Consider the following 24,417-nt stretch of genomic DNA (forward strand, 5'->3'; position numbering starts at 1 on the left):
CTGACTTCGTGACCCTGATTTTGAACCTCGTGATCCTTATTCGGACCCTTATACCCTGATTCTGAACCTCGCGATCCTTATTCTGACCCTTATACCCCGATTCTGAACCTCATAACCCTTATTCTGACCCTCATGACCCTGATTCTGAACCTCGTGATCCTTATTCTGACCCTTATACCCTGATTCTGAACCTCGTAACCCTTATTGTGACCCTCATGACCTCAGGATCATGATTCTGAACCCCATGATCTTTATTCTGACCCTTATACCCTGATTTTGATTCTCATAAACCTTATTCTGACCCTCATGACCCTGATTCTGAACCTCGTGATCCTTATTCTGACCCTTATACCCTTATTCTGACCCTTATACCCTGATTCTGAACCTCGTAACCCTTATTCTGACCCTCATGACCTCAGGATCATGATTCTGAACCCCATGATCTTTATTCTGACCCTTATACCCTGATTTTGATTCTCATAAGCCTTATTCTGACCCTCATGACCCTGATTCGGACCCTCATGACCCTTACTCTTATCCCTGTGACTCTCGTGACCCTCGAGACTTTTATTTTGATCCTCGTGGCCCTTATTCTGACCCTCATGGCCCTGACCCTGGCTCTCGTGACCCTTATTTTGACCCTTGTGACCCTCAATTGTGGAGTCTCAATTCCGAGTACCAAATTTTCATCACCAGAATACAGTCGATTTGGATTTTCATAATATAGAGAGAAATCGACGTAAAAACCAAATATATGAATGTTACCGCCAGTGTAAATAACTCAGACACGGGTTCTATACTTTAAACTAATAAAATAAAAAAACAGCCTTGACCCAATTATCTAAAATGAAATTAAAAAACCTCAAACAGCATTATTTTGCCAACACACCCAACAGATGAAAAAAAACGAAAACTCCCTCCTCCCCCCTTGCGCCCCTAATTACCTCAACCAAAAAAAACAACAAAATTCCAAGCACTATTAAACCTTCAACACAAATATTTCCCGAACACCCACCAGCAATGAAGAAATCCCACGAATGAAAAACTTTTAAACAGGAAATTGGCCCAAGTGTGTGATAAATTTTTAAATTCTCATTTTCTCCCAGCAATAAACTAGCCCCCCCCCCTCCCCCTCACCCCGATTCGAACCATCCTCACCCAATGACTCGAAACGAAATGAGGAAAAACTCGAGTCACTGTGATTTCCCCCCCACCCATCAGCGATTAAAAAAGTAACACAAGAATAAAAAACAACGGTAGAGGGGATAGAGCGAATGCGTGACGTAAATGATGAGAGCGGGCCGGCCGGTACCTTTCAAAGTGTCCTCCCGAGTTAGTCGTCGAGTGTCGATCGGTTAAAAAGGTAAACCAAGAGGCGAGTAACCAACCCTGTCCCCAATTCACAAAAAAAAAATCTCCAAAAACAGGAGAAAATTAATCCTCCCAATTGACTAAAACCCATATCACTAATAACGAATATCCGAGGATTTAAAGTTTTAGCGAGACAAATCCAGCGGATTGTCTGCATCATCGGGGATATCTCATTGGATAAATGGCAATTGGATGAGCATAATAATCAGACTAATCAGTAAATGAAAAAATGATTTAATTGACGAGAAAGATAAAAAAATAATAGAAATGCTTGGGCTTCTGTGGCTGAATTGGTGTTGCTTCGAATGTCACTGAACTCGTCGACTTGTTGCTTCATTACACTCGGCATTCACAACGGTCATGAAGTAACGAGCAAGGACAATTTCGTGACAAAGTAAAACAGATATTGGATATGGTGTGCCACACAACAGTCCTGCGATCAAAATTCTCCGTTAATTCCAGGTGAAAATTGTAACGAGAAGATTTTATTAATTCGATATAAATCCATCCGAGAGAGTTGAGCCATCGAGACGGGAGATTATGTCTCGTTGTTCAATAGTTGCCAAATTATTAATGGCAATGTGAGGGAGGCACTGAGTAGAGGAGCAAAATTTATTTTCATAAATTACGGATACTAAATTGAGAGGAATTTGTGGGGTACAAGGGACATTATCGTCATCGAGAGATAATGATTACAGAACAGACGTGGACCATGATGCTGGAACCCGACGTACCAAGCTGCAATGAGTGAGTAATTAATGTCGAGTAATGGGTGTTTGGTTTATGTGTTTATGGAAGAGGGAGTCATTATTCAACGGGTGATTATCTGTTTATGAGGGGACATTGTCGTTTATGAGGTGCGAAATAATTTTATAGACAATGCTGGAGAATTTGGGGGCAAAATTCTGATTTCGGTTGAATATTCTGTTAGTTTTTGAAATTCTATTGAAGAGTTCCGCGCGTTTTTTCAATAGAAAACGACAAATGGAAACTATTTTATGGACTAGGGGCTGCGCCCCCTGCTCGCTCCGCTCGTCAACCCCCATATGACCCCCATGATCCTTATTCTGACCCTTGTGACCTCATTTGGATCCTCAATCTCATCCTTATTAAAACCCTCGTGAACCTTATTTTGACCCTTGTAACCTTGAATTTGACCCTTGTGGCCCTTATCGAGACCCTTATTCTAACCCTCATGACCCTTATTTAGACCCTCGTAACCCTTATTCTGACCCTCATAACCCCTGTGGCCATTAATTTCAGAGTCTTAATATCGAGCATCAAATTTTAATCGCCAAAAGTTGATTTGGATTTTTACAATATAAAGAGATACTGAGACCCTTAATCTGACCCTTTTCACCCTCATTTGGATCCTTAATCTTACCCTCATTATAAACCTCGTGAACCTTATTTTGACCTTGGTGACCTTTAGTTTCTGACCTTTGATTTTTGACCCCCACGTTCCTTATTCGGACCCTTGTGACCTTTAATTTGACTCTTGTGGCCCTTATCAAGACCTTTATTCTAACCCTCATGACCCTTATTTAGACCCTCATGACCATCAATTTCGGAGTCTTAATTTCGAGCACCAAATTTTAATCGCCAAAAATTGAGTTGGATTTGTACAATATAGAGAGATATTGAGACCCTTAATCTGACCCTTATTGTCACCCTCATTTGGATCCATAATCTCACCCTCATTATAACCCTCGTGAACCTTATTTTGACCTTGGTGACCTTTAGTTTCTGACCCTTGATTTTTGATCCCCTTATTTAGACTCTTGTGGCCCTTATCGAGACCCTTATTCTAACCCTCATGACCCTCATAACCCTTATTCTGACCCTCATGACCATCAATTTCAGAGTCTTAATTTCGAGCAAAAATTATTGCAATTTAATCGCCAAAAATTTGATTCTTGTGGCCCTTATCGAGACCCTTATTCTAACCCTCATGACCCTCATTTGGACCCTCATAACCCTTATTCTGACCCTCATGACCATCAATTTCGGAGTCTTAATTTCGAGCAAAAATTATTGCAATTTAATCGCCAAAAATTTGATTCTTGTGGCCCTTATCGAGACCCTTATTCTAACCCTCATGACCCTTATTCTGACCCTTATGGCCCTTGCGACCCTTAATTTCGGAGAAAAATATTTAATTTAAATTTTTTAATTTCACCGACGTATCCCCTGAAAAGGATAAAAATTACTTAACATTTTTCATGAAAACTGTAGATTACGGATAACGCCGACGAAACATTTATGGATCAAAGCGGTGAAGAAACTGACGTCGGAGAGGCTCGGTCGAGAGGGTCTAGCAGCATGGGGTAATTTAGCGGCGGCGGCTCGACCCCAGGAGGATTCAGATCTACCGGATATTGAGGAAGAGGAGCCGCAGGGTGAAATAACAATAGTTGTTGCGCCCCAGGAAGTTGTCCTCGAGGAGAAACATGAAAAGGACGAGGAGCCACCGGTTCAACCAGGTATCATGAACCTCGTAATCTCATTAATGGGCACGAATAATCGACGCGAATTCCCTAGAAAATTGTATCAAAGTTCCATTGAACTTCTACCGAAAATTCTGGGAGTTTTCGACGGATTCTATTGGAGTTCCGCAACTCTACTGCGCGTTTTTTTTTTTGTAGAAGTTGTCCAATAGTTTCAGAGAAAAAAATCAGTAGAATTTCATCTTTTTATAGAAGTTTTTCTGTTGAGACATTTTTTGTAGGAATTCAACATGAAGTCGCTTCTCTCTTCATTCAAATAATTAAACAAAAAACTTGGAAAATTTGATTTGACTAATCTCGATGGAATAAATTCGATAAAACAATCGAATTTTATCAATTTTTTCTGCAGAATAATTTTTACGTGACGCCTTCACGTCGATTTTCTTTTGATAATTTTCTCGATTTTAATTTCGGCCAACCAGAGTGCAGTATTCGGGGTCACGTGACACGTTTCGCCCTGATAATTTCCCCGACAACACGCAAAATCATTATCCGATCAGTTTCAAGGTCTCGGGGTATTACAACTGAACATTTCCTGCTGAAAAAAGATTCCTCAATAACATCTTCAATAGAATTGAACTTTTTTTCGAATTTCGCAACTTTACGGCGCGTATTTTTATTTAAAAAATCCAATAGAAACAATTTTATAGAAAAAAAATCAAACAAATAAATTTATAAAATTTGAGTCGAGGAATTTCTGTAGAAAAAATCAGAATAGAATAAATTGTACCATAGAATCGAGCTCTTGATTTTTTCTGTAGAATATTTTCCATCGAATATTTCTATTGAAAAAATTGCGGAAATAAATGAGTGCAAAAAAACAAATACAATTTTTCATCGAATTACAATGGAGTTCTAACAGAATTCCAACAAAAATTCAAGAAAATTTCTCAGAGAAAGCGCTAGGTTTATCTATTAAATGTTTTCCCACAGTTATTATTATTATCACGAGTATTGCTTGTATTTCAGATGTATTTAAGAAGGGCCTGTTGTACAAAGGAATTTTTTGTCCATCGTTGACCACCAGTTTTCACAGCCCCAGTTTAGAAAAATCTTATTTTCAATATTCGAGTCGTCAGAGGCAAAAGTCATTAATCATGTTGAATGTAGTTGATCTTGGATTGAAGGTACGTCAGCTCCTCTTTACAATCAATTTTTCAAGGATTGCTCAAAGTCTAATGGAGATATGAAAATTTTTGATAAGACCTTTTTGTAAAGGAGAAGAAAAGCCGTGAAAAACGTCTTTACAAAAGTTTCGGTATCTCCACTAGATCCAGAACTATTCATTTGTTATTTTTGTTATTTCACTGATTAGACTATGCAGCCTTCAACCGTTATAAAATTCAATGATAATCTAGCATTTATAAAAAAAAACACAATTGCTAACTGTGCAATTATCTCGGAAATAATGCCTTCTAGAAGAAAACATCACATGATTTTTTTAGTTCATAAAATTTAAGAATAAAATATTCAACAGAATTGAAAGAAGGAAAATTTAAATATTCTCAAAAATACATGCTTGCAATAATTTAAGAAAATAATAATTTCTGAAAAAATATCACAAGAAGTTATTTAAAGCTGAGGAAATTCTCAAAGAATGCATTTATGCGATTATTTCAAAAACTATTTTACACGAAAACGTCATAGATTTTTTTTGTAGCCAACGAAACATCTCACAAGAAATGTTTTCCGACATTTTTCTACGAAACAAAAATCAAAAAAAATTTTAAATTCTGAAGAAGTTAATTTGTGCAATTATTTAAAAACTTACTCACTTTACAGGGAAATCTCAAAAGCTATTTTTGCAGCATGTAAAATTTCTCACAAAAAATGCCATATGCCACTTTCCCCTAAACTGACTGATCACCGAGATAATTCCACATTTAACAACACCAACCACAAAATCACGGCAACAGCATCTCAAAAAACTAATCCAAACACATGTCCCCGTTCCCCCGACCTTTCAGATAGCCTTGATATCAATATGGATATCCCGAAGAACGGAAAAGAGCAGTGGCCTGATAGAAACCCTGTCCTGGGTGTCATGCTGCATGCTGGCAAACTTAGTCGTCTGCATCCTAGGCCTGTGGCGTTGGTTCTCCAACAATTACCTCTACTGGGCATCTATATTTACCTGGCTGTTAATAAACACTCAAGGTCAGTGGCCCCACATCATTCAACCAGAAGAATTCAAGCATCTCTGATTAAACATAAAAGCCCTATCTCACTCATTCGCCTCAATAACTAGACGAAAAATCCCAAAAATACGTTATCCACTGAGGAAGTTGCCTTGAGACTAAAATAAATGAAAACTGGCTCGTTAGTCTCTTCATTCCATTTGTCATTATATTTTTACAATTCCAGTTGTCACTGGCTCATTTGTCAATCCTCATCGCTACATTTTGTTCATGATCTTCAGGTTTCGTTGTTGCTGGACTGAATTTCTATTCACAACAGAGGATGATGTGGTACATTCTTTTTGTTGTTTATGCACCTTATGCTATGCTCCCACTGCCGTTGAGGTGGTGCGTCGTCGCTGGGTCTGGAACCGTCCTGACGCATATGATTATGACCATTGCGACTATTTTTTTGAATCAGAAACATGTGAGTTTGAAGGAGAATTCGAGAGAAATTGTTCAGGGGGCTTCGGCTTTGGTGTTTTCGGCGAGATTAAGCATCAGGAAAAATGACTGCTTAACACAATTCAGGAGACTTTGTTTTTTGTTTTTAGTTGAGGGCCAAGGGTCGCAAGGGTCAAACGACCCTTGAAGACGTGTAGCGATAAGGGTCAAATGACCATTTCTGATCACTCTACTTTAACCCCCTCAATCCTCAACGAAAAAGGAAACAAAACGGTTTCCTGAATTGTACTGAATTGTCGTTTTTCCGGGGTTTCATTTTGCTCCACTCTCATTTTGTGAAAAATGTCAGAGAACCTTCTCTGTTGAAAAAAAAGGTCAGTAAAGATGCGGAAATCTTCAGCAAAATCCTTCAGAAACTTCTAGAATTCCCAAAGGAAGTTCAATTCTATTGGAGATTGTATTGAAGACTTCCATAGATTTACTGTGTGTTTTTCTTGCAATAGGAAATGTTCAATGGAAAATATTCTATATACAAAATCGATAGAATTCGATTTTTCTATGTGACTTATCCTATTGAAATATTTTCCATAGAAATTCCTCTGCTTAAATTTTCCAAGTTCTTTTGCTCAATTTTTGTTTAATGAAAAGCGAATAAACATAGTGGAAAATAGGAATTTCTCTAAGAAAATTCATGTCGAGGAATTCCTGTAGAAAATGTCTCAATAAAAAATTTGTACAAAAAGATGAAATTCAACACATTTTCTTCATAAAATTCTTTCTATTGGAGATTTTTCATTAAAGATGCTTTTCCATTAGTAAAGCTACTGAATCGTTGAACAGAATCAATCAAAAACATAAAAAAATTATAATTTAAAATTTAAAAATTAGAATTTTTAATAGAAAATCCAATAGAATTTGCAGTTAATTTCCAAAGTTTTTCTGTAAACATTTTATTATGCGTGTTTTCCTCCAAAACTCCTCATTACCCAGATAATAAATTTACTTTTCTTTTTATAAAAGGGATATAACCAGTAAAGAATAACAACGTTACCGAGATAATTAAAAAATTTACAAAAACAACGTTTTTAGCTTCAAGATTTAATGTGCATCCTTCGAATGTTAACAACAAATATCCTTCTCTACGTCGCTGTGAACCTCGTGGGGATGTACACCAAGTATCTGACTGATAGAGGTCAACGTCAGGCCTTCCTCGAGACACACAGGTCCATGGAAACGAGACAGAGGACTCAGAACGAGAATAATCGACAGGAGAAACTTTTACTTTCCGGTAACAACAGTCTCTATTCTCTCATTCATCTCGGAAAAATAATAAATAAAATGGAAAGAATATCTCGCAGGAAATATTGCAGAAAAAATCTCCAACAAAACCTGTCATTCGCATCGACAGGATCGAAATTATCGATCGTTCGGGTCGACGTGGTGAACCGAAAAAATAAATTTGCAGTCGAATTTTTAATTTTCGCAAATAACGTAATTGTCACATACACATAAATTCTTCATGGGAGAAACTCACTGGCCCGAGAACTTCACTCATCCGAGTGTTAAAAGGGTCAATCGAGGCATTCACAGCCGATTTACTCTCCTCGTCCACCAACACCCCATCATCCCCATGTTTTATTAATAAAACGATCGATTTTCAATTCTCAGATGAAATAACGAGATAGCTTTATTGGAGGAGGACAAAGAAATTGTGTCAAACGGAGAATTCCCGTGATTTTGCTTCCGAACGGAAATTTTGAAATCGTTCACATTTAAGGCCCGGGTGTACTATCTTTCGAACGTTATCTCGATGTTTTTTTTCACCTTTCGTAATCTGAAATTGTCAATTGAGTCAAGTTTTGAAAAATTATGAATGAATAATAAAAAAAGTAGAAAAAATTCTTAATTTTTTCAAAGAGCATTTTTAATTTATATTCAGAATAAGTTGAATAACAAGAAATTGAAAAATGTATCTGATTTACGGTGACAAATGGTGGGCTGTCACCCAATATCATGCAGGGGGAGGACTGATTTCGTAAATCTTTTCCCACACTGCACAGAGACATTTATTACGGAAAAGGCTCTGAAAAAAGTTGTAATATTTTGGAGAATTTTTTAATCACACTTTTATCACATAAAAATGACAGATGACTACATACCACTGTTTTGAAAATTGAGATACCTAGCTGTCACTTCCCATGAGGAGTTAGTGTTTTGTTATCCACCATGGAAAATGACAGTTAATAGATAATTTGCCACAGCGAATCAGATATTTGTAATTTTCACTTTTTTCAACTCATTTAAAATCTCAATTAAAAACGCTCTTTGAAAAAGTTCAGAATTTTTTCTATTTTTTGTTATCATTCTATCATAATTTTTGTTTCTATCATAATTCTATCATAATTGGTGTTTTGTATCCACCATGGAAAATGACAGTTAATAGATAATTTGCCACAGCGAATCAGATATTTGTAATTTTCACTTTTTTCAACTCATTTAAAATCTCAATTAAAAACGCTCTTTGAAAAAGTTCAAAATTTTTTCGTTTTTTTAAAATCATTCTATCATAATTTTGGGGAATTTCTACATAATGTACCACTCAATTGACAATTGTGGATTACGAAAGATGAAAAAAATCAAGATAACACTCGAAAGATGGTACAATCGGGCCTTAAATAATTCGTAATTTGAATTTTCTATTAACCATTGAGTAAATAATTCTAAATTTCATAAAAGGATTTTTCAATTACACGTGTAATGGTCAAACTTCTGACCCGATTACTGGTCAATAGATTGTTTCGGAATGTGAATATTTGATTGATGATTAATTTGGTAATTGAAAACTCATTTTAAAATTGATGCTTGTTCTGATCTCGATCTCGGATCTAAACTCTAATAAGTTTTACACACAAAAAATAGCATATTGGGAAGCAAGTGCTGTAGACAATATTTATACTCATTTATAAAAAATGCAATTTCGGAATGTGAATATTTGATTGATGATTAATTTGGTAATTGAAAACTCATTTTAAAATTGATGCTTGTTCTGATCTCGATCTCGGATATAAACTTTAATAAGTTTTACACACAAAAAATAGCATATTGGGAAGCAAGTGCTGTAGACAATATTTATACTCATTTATAAAAAATGCAATTATCCACTTTTTTTCAGTTCTTCCAGATTTTGTAGCGAAGGAGATGATCAGGGATATTGCCAGGGAGACTGCGAGTGGGGGAACTTTCTCGTTCACTCCCAATCAATTTCACAGGATTTATCTGCATAGATACGAGAATGTCAGCATTTTGTTCGCTGATATCAAAGGGTTTACAGGTAACTTTAATATTTCTTCGCGGGCGGAAAAATTTCTTTGAAAAACCTAGTGAATTCGCTAGAAAATTCTATTGAAAAATGTATTGTATTCTTCATCATTTTTTAAAATTCTTTTGCTTCCGAATGGAAGCGTTGTATTTATTTATTTATTTTTTCTAAGATTGAAAAGACGTAATGAAAAAAATTGAAGTGCTCGGGATTCCTCAAATTGAGGAATGTGTTAATCACATTATATTAATCCGATAAAATTTTTCAACTCCGATTTTTATTCTTTGCTATTTTTTTTATGTGTTCTATCAAAATGTGAGGATAGAAATTGCATTGATGGGTATTCTTTCATTATTTGAAAAAATATATCAATTTTAAAACTTTCCGGAGACATTGAAAAATCGAAATTTTTATTTTCTTGCGAATCTATCATCATCCCCAGAAACAGTATCAATGCTCTCCTTATTATTTATCATAAATCTCTTCATTTGAAAATGAGAAAAACTGTTCCCACAATTTGTATACTACAATGGGAATGGAATCCAATAAATTTAATTCAATCTGACTGCAAAGAAAAATTGGAAAGAAAACAATAAAATAAATTAGTATAATATAATAAAATTACTAGTAATAATTAATTGTATAGAAGTTTTATTGGAATCTAGTAGTTATTCACTGATTCTACGGGAAAAATCAATGGATTTCTATTGTTCTAGACAATTTATTCTATTTAAATATTATATTTTACAAAGTTCTTTTCTTTGATTTTTGTCAAATTTAAGCTGAGTAAACTCTATAGAAAATATCCGACCAGAATTATATAGAAAAATCGAATTCTATTGACTTTTTCTATTGAATTTTTCAATAGAATCGGCCAACAGCTAATAAAAAGTTTAATAGAAATCCAATAGAATTTTCTAACGAATTCGCTAAAAAATTCTGTTGAATTTCTACAGAAATGTCCATCAGTTTTCGGTCGATTCTGTAGAAAAATTCCACAGCTTATGTTTTTTCATCAGAAATGTGCAATGGAAAATTCTATAGAAAAAAATCAATAGAACTCAATTTTCTATACGACTTATTCTATTGAGATATTTTAAAAGTATTCTAGTTTTTTTGATTGATTTTCTTGATGAGGAGAAAAAACAAATAGAATGAGAAAAACTTGGAAAATTTAAGCCGAGTTAATTCTATAGAAAATATCTGAACAGAATTCTATAGAAAAATCGAATTCTATTGACTTTTTCTACTGAATATTTCAATTTCAATTTCAAATTTTCTATCGAATTCGCTAGGTTTTTATGTGCAATGAGATTCTCACTGGTTTTTCTACAATGTTCATCAGCTGATTCTTATCCACACAAATGGAACAACTGTTCTGACGTTGATGTTGTGCACTCGCCAAAGTACACATCACTCATGCCACTGTGACATTAGCAAAAACGTGTCGTATCTGAAAATAAACCTCAGTATACTCTACACATCCACAGCCACTCATCTGTCTCTCTCGTGATACGTTGAGAGTGTTTTGAGTTGTAGAACTGCGGAATTTTCGCGGTTGAGAGGAGGCAAGAGTTGCGCTGAGCTGTTACGAAATTTTTGGAAAGTATTTTGCATGCGCGAGGGAATCGTGATATTCTTGCAAATGCTTGGGCATTCATTATTTTTTATTTTTGGGGGTACACGTGTGAAAAAATTTAATAGAAACATTTAGCGAATTCACCGGACAATTTCAGTAAACAAAAAAAAGTTGAACAAAAACTTTCTTACAGGAAGTTAAACTTTCTGAAAAGAAAGTTAAACAAAAACTTCCTTACAGAAAGTTAAACTTTCTGAAAAGAAAGTTAAACAAAAACTTTCTTACAGAAACTTAAACTTTCTTTCTTTCGTAAAGAAAATTTTAAAAAACAATTTTTTAAGTTTAAAGTTTCAGTTGAAAATTTTTTCCAAAATGGAATGAAAACAAATTGGACAATTTGAGCGACAATGACAATTACCTTTGTTAATTAGCACTGGCAAGTCAATGCAGTGCGCAAGAGCTCGTGAAGGTCCTCAACAGCCTCTTCGCGCGTTTCGACAAGCTCTCCTCTGAGAACCATTGCTTGAGGATTAAACTCCTCGGGGACTGCTACTACTGCGTCTCGGGGCTGCCAACAGCGAGGAGCGATCATGCCCACTGCTGCGTCGAGATGGGCCTCGAGATGATCAAGGCCATCAGGGATGTTCGATATGCTCAGAAGGTATTGCCAAACTATTCTATCATGTTGCGGATAACAAATTGGTCCAGTAACAATTTTCATTTGCATCTCAGCACATCTCAAATTTTCTCCATGATCGCAGCTGTGGTTATCGATATTTTCACGTATGAAAAAATTTAACGATCAACCGGCGATGAAACACCTAGCGCATTCGCTAGACGATTCGATTGGATTTCTGTTAAACTTTCCATTAGTTCAATTTTTCAGTAAAACTTATTCTACTGAGGTATTTTCTATAGAAATTCCTCGGCTAAAACTTTCCAAGTTTTCTTGTTTAATTTTTTTTGTGAAAAGAGAAGATAAATTGGAAAATAGAGTGGAAAAAATCGGAAATTCATGTCGAGGAAATTCTATAGAAAGTGAATAGCAAAAAGTTTTGCAGAAAAATGAAATTCAACTGATTTATTCGGGGGAGAGTGGGGTAAAACGGCCCCTTTTGATTTTTTCAAAAATGTTAACAACTCATTCGATTTTAAATAAAATGGAATGATTCCCCTTCTTCCCCTTTAGAATGAGCCCAGACTGATCTCAATTAATGAATTTGTTTCTGAGTTATGAGTATCACACAAAAAGTCAAAAGGGGCCGTTTTACCCCACTCTCCCTCATAAAATAGTTCCAATTGGACATTTTGGAACTGGAATAGAATTTTCGACAGAAGTTCAACAAAAAATTCAATCTTTAGTCCCTAGATACATTCGCATTAATATTTTAATTAATCAAATTAATGAACTTTCCAGGTGGATTTGGACATGAGGATTGGAATCCACAGCGGTTCGGTATTGTGTGGAGTCCTGGGCCTCCGGAAGTGGCAGTTCGACGTGTGGAGCTATGACGTCACCCTCGCCAATCACTTAGAAAGCGGGGGGATTCCCGGGTATAAAAAATTCATTATTTCCTTCTCTCAATTCCGGTGTTTCTCTATGTTATTTTCAAGATGTCGGGGAATTTCGGAGTTTTCGATGTTTCATGTGAAGGTATTCTATTTAAACCTTTGTAGTTAGTCTCCCAGTAGCTGATTAATTATTCTATTGAGCCTTTTATGAGGAACAGCTGGAGACGACAGGTATCCCACAAAAAAGAATACCTTTAGAATGGTAGCCATAGAATTTGTGGAACGAACACAGAGAAAATAAAAGTTTTCATTTTTAGGGACATGTCACTGATTTTCAGGAATTTATCCCAAATTATTGGAGATTTGAGAAGGACCACTGGTGGCATTGGATGATTGGAACGGACCGATTCTGTCTCTCCGTTCCTCTTTTTCCTCAGTCCAACTGTCGTATCAGTAGGGGCTTCCCCATTCTTTCTAAATTGAATACCATTCTGTGAAACATGAATAAACGAATCATAATTGTCCAAATCATTTGGTCAATTCTACTTTCTTAATAAAAATCACTGATAATTAATTCCTAAAAATCAGTGACATGTCTCCAGAAATCAGTGACACGTCATGAAAATCAAAACTCATTTGTTTCTGTGAAGAGTCAATTTCGTGAGTAGATTTCCCAGAATACACAGATAGAACCCTCAATTTACTGTTGAAAAGACTTGTGAATTAATATATTAACGAATGGTAGAGTTAAATGTGACAAAATGAATATTGTCCGAATCATTTGGTCAGAGGAGAATAGAATGATTCTACTTTCTTAATAAAAATCACTGATAATTAATCCCTAAAAATCAGTGACATGTCTCCAGAAATCAGTAACACGTCATGAAAATCCAAACTCATTTGTCTCTGTGAAGAGTCAATTTCGTGAGTAGATTTCCCAGAATACACAGATAGAACCCTCAATTTACTGTTGAGAAGACTTGTGAATTACTATATTAACGAATGGTAGAGTTAAATGTGACAAAATGAATATTGTTCAAATCATTTGGTCAGAGGAGAATAGAATGATTCTACTTTCTTAATAAAAATCACTGATAATTAATTCCTAAAAATCAGTGACATGTCTCCAGAAATCAGTGACACGTCATGAAAATCCAAACTCATTTGTCTCTGTGAAGAGTCAATGTCGTGAGTAGATTTCCCAGAATACAGAGATAGAACCCTCAATTTACTGTTGAGAAGACTTGTGAATTACTATATTAACGAATGGTAGAGTTGAATGTGACAAAATGAATATTTGCCAAGTCACCAACTTCTAGATTTCAATTTTACCATGTCTGTCGTTATTTCCCCTGTCCATAGTCGAGTTCACATATCGGCTGACACCCTGGCGTGTCTGAATGAGGTGTACGATGTGGAGCCTGGGAATGGTATGGACAGGGACAACTACTTGAAGGATCGGAAAGTCGTCACTTACTTGATCAAACAGCTTGAGCCCCTGAGGTCCAGGCGGAGACCCTCAGCGAAGCCCAAAGTCTGGTCTGAGGATGAGACTGGGAATAAATCGAAAAAGAGCTTCAAACTGTCGAACCCATTGTCGTCGACATGTAACAGCACGAATACTTCTAAGGATGAGGAGGACGTGGGGGTCGATTGGATCCCGGAAATTCCGTTTGAAAATGTAAATGAATTTGCAGTCAGAAAATTCAGTAGCGAAGTGGTCAAACGGTTCAAGTCGATTTTGGCTATTGGTCTGTTTTCAATGAATATCTCGAAATCTAAGGGAGATAGCAAAATTTTTCTCATAACCTTTTTAGTAGCACTCAATTCGCTCTACAAAAAAGGTCGTTATGAAAATTTCGCTATCTCCCTTGCATTCGGAAATATTTCTGGAAAACTCAACTAAGGAATAAATTGACTTAAACCGTTTGGCCACTTCGCTACTGAATTAATGAATCTGGGGATGAAGGGGCATGAAAACAGGAGAAAATTCTTTGGAATTATGGAATTATGTTACAAAAGCGCATGACAGAAAGGGGCACATGAGGAGAAAAGGGTGTGTCCCAGTAGTTGTCACTTTTTAGGAGATCTTGGACGCTTCATAATTAAATGCAAAATATTTCTCACTGTCCAATTGCGATAAATCTTACTATCACACGGAGGGTAATGAATTCTCTTTGCATTAGAACAATTCGTTCCTTACACGCATGAGAAAATTAGAAATAGAAAACCTAGCGAATTCGCTAGAAAATGGGTGTCTATAGTATTTCTATTGGAATTCTATTGAAAAATTCTACTGATTTTTTGCGCTGATTCTATTGCACATTTAATAGGAAAAAGTCAATATATTTTGAATATCTGTTCGAATTTTTCTCTTGAGATTTTTTCTATTAGAATTATTGGTCACAAATTTTCCAAGTTTTTTCCGCTGGATTTCGTTTTGTTTTGCATTACAGAATCCAAGTGGAAAAAACTTGGAATATTGATGCCCAAGCATTCTAATAGAAAAAATCTGACGAGAAAAATTCAAACAGAAATTCGAAATCTATTGACTTTTTCTTATCGAATATCCAATAGAAATCCGATAAAAAACTCCATAAAATATAAAAAATATATATTTTTAAAATAAAATTATTATTATTAAAATACATCTTATTGTTTATTATATTATAATATTATATAGTCCTCTATAGAACTACGTAATATTTTAATATTATTATAATAGCCAATTCTATAATTGGCTAGGTTTTCTATTGAAATTTTTCATCCGTGTATTATCGATAAATTTCCAACTGATAATTCCAAAAAATAATTTGAGACCCTTGAGGGCGCCAATAACGGGGGCATTGATCGTATTCAGAAAAATGTAAAATGCTTTCACTCATCTCTCTCACTATGAATAATCCAACAGTTGAATAGTGCCAACTCCATGAGCAATCTTGAGACTGAATACCTGGAGGACGACGAGGATGAGGAAGGTGGTGGTGAGAAGCGACCAGGTGGCTACGAAACAGCGAGCAACAGGCGAATGAGATTGGCAAACATAAACCCATGGACCTTGCGCTACAACGACGACAGCCTCGAATCTAAATTCGGACAGCTTCGAGAGGACATGTTCAAATCCAACATGACCTGCTGCTTCGTCATATGGATATTCATCGCTGTTTGTCAGGCAGTAATTGTTTCAGAGTAAGACGAAACCCAAGAAAAATCCCCAACCGATAATTCGTAATGATTAAAATGAGCTCTGCAATTTAAGCTTCACCTTTGCTAATTCATATGATCCCCATATGACCGTCATGATCCTTATTCTGACCCTTGTGACTCTTAATATGACTCTTGTACCCCAAATTTTCATCATCAAAAGTCAATTTGGATTTTCGTAATCTAGAGAGATATTGAGACCCTTATTTTGACCCTTGTGACCGTTAGATAAGGGTCTGACCCTTATGATCCATTTTGGACCCTCAATTTGACCGTTTTGATCCTTAATCTGACCCTTATTTGAATTCTTAATCTGACCCTCATTATAACCCTCGTGACCCTTATTTAGACCCTCATGACTCTTAATCTGTCTTTGTGACCGTTAATCTCACCCCCGTGACCCTTATTCTGTCTCTCATGACGCTTACTCTGACCCTAGTGACCCTTATTTTGACCTCTGTGAACCTTATTCCGACCCTCAAGACCTTCGCACTTATTTTGAATCTGGTGACCCTTAATCTGACCCTTGTTACCCTTATTTGAACCCTGAATCCGACCCTTGTGACCCAAATTTTCATCACCACAAGTCAATTTGGATTTTTATAATATAGAGAGATATATTGAGACCCTTATTTAGACCCTTGTGACCGTTAAATAAGGGTCTGACCCTTATGATCATTTTTGGACCCTTAATTTGATCTTTTTGAACCTTAATCTGACCCTCATTATAACCCTCGTAACCCTTATATTGACCCTCGTGACCCTTATTCTGACCCTCGCGACCCTTATTCTGACCCTCATGGCGCTTATTTTGACTACCGTGAACCTTATTCCGACCCTCACGACCTTCACTTATTTTGACTCTGGTGACCCTCAATATGATCCTTGTGGCCCTTACATAGACCCTTAATCTGACCCTTGTGATCCTCAATTTGGTATCTCAATTCCCAGTATCAAATTTTTATCACCAGAAGTCCATTTGGATTATTATAATATAGTTAGATACATGTGTATTATCTTATATATGTATTTTTTCGTTACAGTAAAAAATAAATTTCTCTTTTTTTACAATTACTGCAAACAAAAAATTGCAGTGCATAAAAAAATATACATGGACATCATATTACATTACTTGATAAGCGGAACAGGCTTAAAAAATCGTTAGACTGGATTTTTTTAAAGCGAATAATCTGTTGATTCTGTATCTGATAATTCTTTTCAAACGAGCATTTGCCTCTAATGAAATTCTTTGCCTTCCAGCTGCATAATCCTCTGGGGATCACTCCTCTTCACGTCCCTGGTCTTCATCGCGTGTTCCATCCTAGTGATGGCAGAGGAATTCAAGACCCTGCCTGAGTACCTGAAGCACGCCTCCTCGATGCTGGTCCTCAACAAAATGCACAGGACGTTGTTCACTTGCAGTCTGATCATGCTGATGGCGATGACCTCCGTCGTGGGAGTGCTGGCATGTCCCTCGGGACGTTACCCACCCCCAGACCTCCCCATCATCAGCGAATTGCGTGTGAGACCCACAGAAGTGTCTCCGGAGGCGTTAGAAGGCACCACTGCCCCCCCAGCTCTCAGTGGTCTCATCGTCAAGTTCCTGGAGGCTGCTCTGGACGACGAGCCGAGTCCTGAAGTCCTGAGGGAGCCTCCGAGATCATTGAACTCATCCCTGGGAGTGAAGGACGACGATAATGCCGTCTTGAGCCAGAGAAGAAGGGAGACATTCAGGTTCAGAAATCGGAAATATTATTTTCACCAATGTTTTCACCGCAAATACCTTTTTTTTGTCTAATCACAAATAACGTGTAAATATTTTTCATTGGGTTATGAATGAGTATTGAGAAATTCATATTTTGTGAATACCGTCTCAGTGAGTAATAATTAACAGTAAAAAACTATTATTTATCTGATCAGAAATTACATTTGAGTATTTTAGAATAGTCGTTCAATCAGTAATTAAATCAAAAATATTTTTAATACTTATGTAATCAATAATGAAAATATTTCAGTTTTCATCAATAATGAAAACTGAAATATTTTCATTATTAATTACATCACAAAGTATTAAAAAGTGTAAAAAATATTAAATATCAAATATTTAATATTAATATTAAGTATTAAAAATATTTTTGAGTATTGAGAAATTCATATTTTTTAAATATCGTCTATATGAGTAATAATTAACAATAAAAAAATATTATTTATCTGATCAGAAATTACATTTGAGTATTTTAAAATAGTTACAGTAATCAAATCAAAAATATTTTTAATACTTATGTAATCAATAATGAAAACTGAAATATTTTGATTATTGATTACATGAGTCACAAAGTATTAAAAAGTATAAAAAATATTAAATATCAAATATTTAATATTAATATTAAGTATTAAAAATCTTTTTGAGTTTTGAGAAATTCATATTTTTTTAATATCGCCCCAATGAGTAATAATTAACAGTAAAAAACTATTATTTATCTGATCAGAAATTACAGTTGGGTATTTTAGAATAGTCATTCAATCAGTAATCATATTAAAAATATTTTTAATACTTATGTAATCAATAATGAAAATATTTCAGTTTTCATTATTGATTACATGAGTCACAAAGTATTAAAAAGTAGAAAAAATATTAAATGTCAAATATTTAATATTAATATTAAGTATTAAAAATATTTTTTGAGTATTGAGAAATTCCTATTTTTTAAATATCGTCTCACTGAGTAATAATTGACAATAAAAAACTATTATTTATCTGATCATAAATTACATTTGAGTATTTTAGAATAGTCATTCAATCAGTAATCAAATCAAAAACATTTTTAGGGAAGAGCTAAAATGAGAGGGCGAATTAAAATTGTCAATGAACAAAAAATTTGCAATTAGGAAGACAGTTTATTCAGTGTTTCACATTTTGTGACGTCAAAGGATATAATCACTACGATAATTAAATGATAATGAAAAATGAATTTATTTCCGTTATTCATTTCGAAAGAATTCAGGATTTTCTGTTTTTCATTTTCCACTGGTTATTGATTGATAAATTATTTCTTTCATTTTCATTTCTCATTAGTATCGCAATGAAAAATAAAATTGGTACCATTAAATCACAATTGAATTTTTTTCATTGACCACTGACATGATAATGAAATATTAATAATGGAAATTATCTTCTTGTCGATCTCTCTTCAGGTTTTATCGGTACGAGACGCATCCCGGACCCAAGAGGCACTACAGGAGGTTCGTGCCGAGGCACGAGGGCCCCTTCAGATCCAGGAGAACCTTCTCCACCCTCGAGGCAGGGGAAAATGCCTCTGAAGGAGGAGTCAACGAGTGGAGGAGCTGTCTTCAACCTGAATACATTGTTTTCACATGGATTCTGTGCCTGATTGCTCTAGCGTCGGCTTTGAAACTCTATTATCTCGTCAAGACTGCTCTGGCTTCCATGATTGTACTCATGTACGCCATTCTCATTCTCTTCTGGCATGAGGAACTCTTCATGACACCTGAGGACAGTGATGAGTGAGTTTGCTATTTTTTTTTCTTACGTTTGGAAACTTTGGAATTGTTCTCATTCAAGTTTTAGATTTTTTTGTTTTATATCAATTCATTTTGATCGAAAAAGTCAACGAATTTGATTTTTTTTTTCTTTAATTTTTTTGCTCATGTCATATGTATTATAAATCGTTGACGATGTTATATCTTGATATTTTGTATAAAATATCACTAAAGCACAGAGTTTCTCAGACTGGAATGAGATGTATACCAGCTATGCTTATTATTTCTCAATTAATAATAATAATAATAATAATAATAATAATAATAATCCGATAAAATTTTTCATCGCCGATTTGAATTCTTTGATATTTTTTTGTGTTCTATGAAAATGTGAGAATAGGAATTGAATTTATGGGTATTGTTTCATTATTCGAAAAATTGTTGTCGTCACAGTATAGACAATATTAATATTTTTGCTAATAAATAAGCCATTTGCTTTCGAATGAAATTTCTATGATCATGTACTTCATTGAATTCAACATTACTCCAGCTTTCGATTTCTGGGTTTCAGAGCTGCGATTCCTCTCTCCGCGCAGATGCTGATACTTTTAGTTGTCTTCCTGGTGGTCGTGACGTACCACGGAAGACTAGTGGAGGTGACCTCGAGGCTTGACTTCCTGTGGAAGCAACAGGCTGAGAGGGAACTGGGGGACATGGTCGAGTCAAAGCACAATAATATGCAGTTGCTGAAGAATATCCTGCCTGATCATGTCGCACATCATTTCTTGACTGCTGAACGTCCCCCGGAGGTGCGCGATTGTTAATTCCATTCGTGAAGAGGGATAGCCGTATTCATAAATGATAATTGCCATGAAATCATTAAATTTTGAAGAGATCAATTGGTTACCGTCATTCTTAAACTTTTAATTATTCAAATAATCAATTTGAATATTCAAATTTTAACTATTTTATTAGTCAATAGTTTAGGGAGGAAGATTGCCGATTATTTGGTTAATCGATAATCCCTTTTGAGAAAATTAAAATATCTCAATGGAAAATTTAGTTCTAGAGAAAAACAAACACGTCAAACAAGTCTTGTTTGGGCCAACAAAATCGCTAGTTGAAAATTGCCAAAAAAGAATTTGTTTGGGTCGAATTTGAAAGTTTCAAACATGAATAATTGTTCTGCTTTCGACAGCAACGAAATATTTGGCTCAAGAGGCGGATAATTCACACCAGACGGTGCCTTTTCAGGATGAAAATATCTCATACAGAGGAATATTGATCACTAAATATTTTATCCCTAAGTTACAAGATTGCTTTCATATCATTATTATTGTTTCATTTAAGGGTTCATTTGTTGTCTGTGATTATTAGACAGCCGAAACGAAAAACTACTATCCCTTGTTTCGCATAAAACAAAGATTTTTCGGGAGCAAAATACGTATGGGAGTATCGAATAACGAAGGAGTAGTGCTAGAAATGACATTTCTTGCGGGTACAGAGAGTGCAATTTTTTTTGAACTACTAAATCTATTTTTGCGATAAAAAATTTTCATTCCGGCGCACTCTCTGCATGTTTGGCACAAAAAAAAATTTTTTTTTTATAATTTTCAAAAAACTATTTTCTTGGCACAAAAAAATGAAAAAAAAAATTTTAAAATTTAATTAAAAAATTTTTTTTGTTTGAGAACTTTGTCGTTTTTCTCTCAGCGTATATTATCATATATTTATCATCAATCAATCGGAAATTTAAAGTATTAATATTATCTTATTTTAAAATTTTGATGAGTATATCGAAACATTCATCAATCTAAGTGGCAAATTCTTTTAAGATTGAAGAAATATAATATTAATGGCCATCCCTGTTCGTCAGTTCTCTATTCCTTAATTTATTTCTTAATTTGGGTTTTCGGAAATATTTTTCATTTCTGTGTTTCTGCAGGAATTGTACTCTCAGCAGAGGGAAAGAGTGGGGGTGATGTTCGCCAGCGTCCCTAATTTCACAGAATTTTACTCTGAAGATGTTAATAAAGGGATGGAGTGCATCAGATTGCTGAATGAAATAATTGGTAGGACGACACGAACGACAAATTTTCATAGAAAACCCGACTCATTCGTTGGAAAATTCTATTGGATTTCTCTAGAATTCTCTATGAAAAATATCTTGACGTTCGCCGTTAAAAACACTCATTCTTTTTATTTTAACGAAATATTTTCCTTCTGCAGCGGATTTCGATGAACTTCTTGACGAGCCTCCGTTCCATTGCATCGAGAAAATCAAGACTGTTGGCGCTACTTACATGGCTGCATCCGGTCTCAATCCGCGTCAAAGTGTAATTATATTAATTATTTATTAGCGATTTTCAATATTCCCATGATGAACAAAACAAATTCAATTTTCGATTAAACTTTTAATTTACGGATTTATTGATTTTTCCACCGACTGTTGAATTTTTAGTGGCGAAATTGTTTGAAATTTCAGTGGAGCTATAAGATGATATAAATCACACAAAAGAAATTGAATAGTTTATAAAACTTTTAAATATTAAACTATTAAAACTTTTAATTGTTTAATATTTAAAAGTTTTAACAGTTGTTGACTAATTCCAGTGAAATGTTCAATAGAATAAGTTGTATGAAATAAAATAATTTCCCAATTCTTTTCAATTTTCAATAAAAACATGAATATTCAGTATCAAATTGCGCTGAACGTTAAATTAATTGAAAATTCAAGAATATATTATTATTAATTCTTCCAGAATAACTGAACAAAAATTTACAGTTTCAATCAGTTTTCCGCTTAAATTTCGAATTTTTAGTAACGAAATCATTGACATTTCTCTGCCAATATGTGATGAAAATTTCAACGTACGATTATTCTCTCCTCGACCGCAGGATCAATCGAAAGACGACAGAGACCACCTCTGCAGACTAGTGGACTACGCGGTGGCGATGCGTCTCCGCCTAGAGGACGTGAACGTTCATTCCTTCAACAACTTCGACCTTCGAGTGGGCATCAGCTGTGGTCCCCTCGTGGGTGGGGTAATCGGTGCTCGCAAGCCAGTCTACGATATCTGGGGTAACACAGTCAACGAGGCCTCGAGGATGGACTCCACCGGAGTAATGGGCAAGATCCAAGTGCCCAAGGACACTGCCAAGTTCTTGGAATCCCAAGGTTATCAGACCCAGAAACGTGGGATGATCGAGGTCAAGGGAAAAGGCACCATGGAGACTTATTTCGTGTTGGGGAGGGATACACTCCAGCCCGAGGGAGCGCCGAGGGGCCGCAGCAGCTGCAGAAGTCTGGCTGCTGTTGTTTATGGGGTTGTGCAAGCGAGGAGAAAACAAATGTCATTAATCACGAGAACATAAATTGATTATTAGTTGAGAGAATGATGATAATTGGAAAAATAATTGGGATGGAGAGAAGAAAATCAAAGTTGAGGGCAGTTTTTCGTTGATATCTCGAAGTCTATGGGAGACGGCGCAATTTTTGTGAGAAACTTTTTTGTGGGGCGAGAGCAGAGCTACAAAAAACGCCCAGTTGGATTTTTCGCTATCTCTCGTGGATCTGGAGATATTTGACAAAAACTGACTTTAATGTTGGAGGAATGAAATGAGGTGAATTGAATTCGAAAATTGGTTTCTGCTAAATATCTTGGAATCGATGGGAGATAGCGAAATTTTCATTCAAACCTTTTTTGTAGAGCGGAAATAGATCTACAAAAAACGTTCAGTTGGATTTCTCGCTATCTCCCCTGGATCTCGAGATATTTTCAAAATACTGATGTTCAAAAGTGAGAATGACTTATTGTGTTTACTACTTCACTTCAGGTGAGATTTTGATGAAAATCTTGGAACCGATGGGAGCTAGCGAAATTTTCATTCATACCTTTTTTGTAGAGCAGAAACAGATCTACAAAAAAGCTCTAAACGAAAACTGCGCTATTTCCCCTAGATTCCGAGATATTCACCAAAATAAAGGTATTGAAAATTTAGTTTCGTTTATGTTTTGTAAATAAAATGCCGAAGAATTTTCCAATCAAAAAGATTAAATCTCCTTGATTGAAAAATGACTAAAAATGTACATAAATCAATTGAATAGTTAGTAACTCATAGAATAGTACAGTTAATGAGTGTGAATCAATAATTTTAAAATAAAAAAATAAAACAGAATGAAATAATCATCAAGATTGATGAGAAAACGTGATAATTCCGATGAATCTGCAATGAAGATAATCATGAAAGAATAAAATAAAAATCAATAAGCAACTAATGAGCTTTAACCGTTATATTACATCGTAATGGTAAAACACAATATTAATTGCAATAATAGATCTCCACAATCTCCCCTCGGCAATCGAGAAAACTCAATAAAAAAAAAGAAAAAATTTCTCTTTCATCCACGAATGGAGAATTAATTGTAATAATTAATTAATCAATTAGCGTCACTAATGGTATTAATAAGGCTAGCTACAGTGCAGTTTTATCATCTTAAATAATCTACTGTACAGTTTCACAATAAATTCAAGTATTAATTTACACGAATTATCTTGAATTGAGACGTAATGCAAAACTTTTATTACTTTTATTTGATAAAAATGAAGATAATCGACGATTTTCATTATTTATATATTCGTAGGATCGAGTTGGTTTGTCATAAAAATCTTCATTTCAGTTGTTCTCTTATGTATAAAGGCACTGTACACATGAACATTATATACATAAAAGAGCCCGAGGGCTGTCAAGAGTTATATGAAAAGTACTGATTTGTTTTTTTTTTCAATTGTTTAATTCAATTGTTCAATCGAAAACAGTAAAACGTGGTCTTGAAAAATA

The 24,417-nt window shown here is 35.0% G+C and overlaps 1 protein-coding gene across 3 annotated transcripts; it reads left to right on the forward strand.

The window, feature by feature from the left end:
• The first annotated feature begins 1,341 nt into the window (after positions 1-1,341).
• Positions 1,342-24,417, forward strand: LOC107039258 (adenylyl cyclase 78C). 3 transcript variants are annotated; one of them, XM_015258780.1, is made up of 18 exons: positions 1,342-1,363; positions 2,070-2,118; positions 3,607-3,854; positions 4,848-5,005; positions 5,846-6,035; positions 6,298-6,482; positions 7,550-7,748; positions 9,633-9,791; positions 11,790-12,019; positions 12,776-12,912; positions 14,233-14,551; positions 15,782-16,059; positions 17,335-17,808; positions 19,270-19,599; positions 20,147-20,384; positions 21,521-21,647; positions 21,805-21,911; positions 22,474-24,417. In XM_015258780.1, exons 2-18 carry the CDS (start codon positions 2,084-2,086, stop codon positions 22,948-22,950), a joined length of 3,891 nt encoding a protein of 1,296 aa, XP_015114266.1. In that variant the 5' UTR covers positions 1,342-1,363; positions 2,070-2,083; the 3' UTR covers positions 22,951-24,417. The 3 variants fall into 3 exon arrangements, with proteins under 3 accessions (XP_015114266.1, XP_015114265.1, XP_015114264.1); XM_015258779.1 differs by having other exon boundaries at positions 1,346-1,363; positions 1,834-2,118; XM_015258778.1 differs by having other exon boundaries at positions 1,352-2,118.

This window comes from Diachasma alloeum, unplaced genomic scaffold (genome assembly GCF_001412515.2).
Source record: "Diachasma alloeum isolate Michigan unplaced genomic scaffold, Dall2.0 Dall_scaffold_00295, whole genome shotgun sequence".
In the NCBI taxonomy this organism is placed as follows: domain Eukaryota; kingdom Metazoa; phylum Arthropoda; class Insecta; order Hymenoptera; family Braconidae; genus Diachasma; species Diachasma alloeum.

Coding starts and splice junctions, on each gene's coding strand:
- LOC107039258 (XM_015258779.1), top strand. CDS start 2,060: ATGATTACAGAACAGACGTGGACCATGATGCTGGAACCCGACGTACCA. Junction 3,855..4,847: donor GGAGCCACCGGTTCAACCAG/GTATCATGAACC, acceptor CTTGTATTTCAG/ATGTATTTAAGAAGGGCCTG. Junction 9,792..11,789: donor TGATATCAAAGGGTTTACAG/GTAACTTTAATA, acceptor TTTGTTAATTAG/CACTGGCAAGTCAATGCAGT.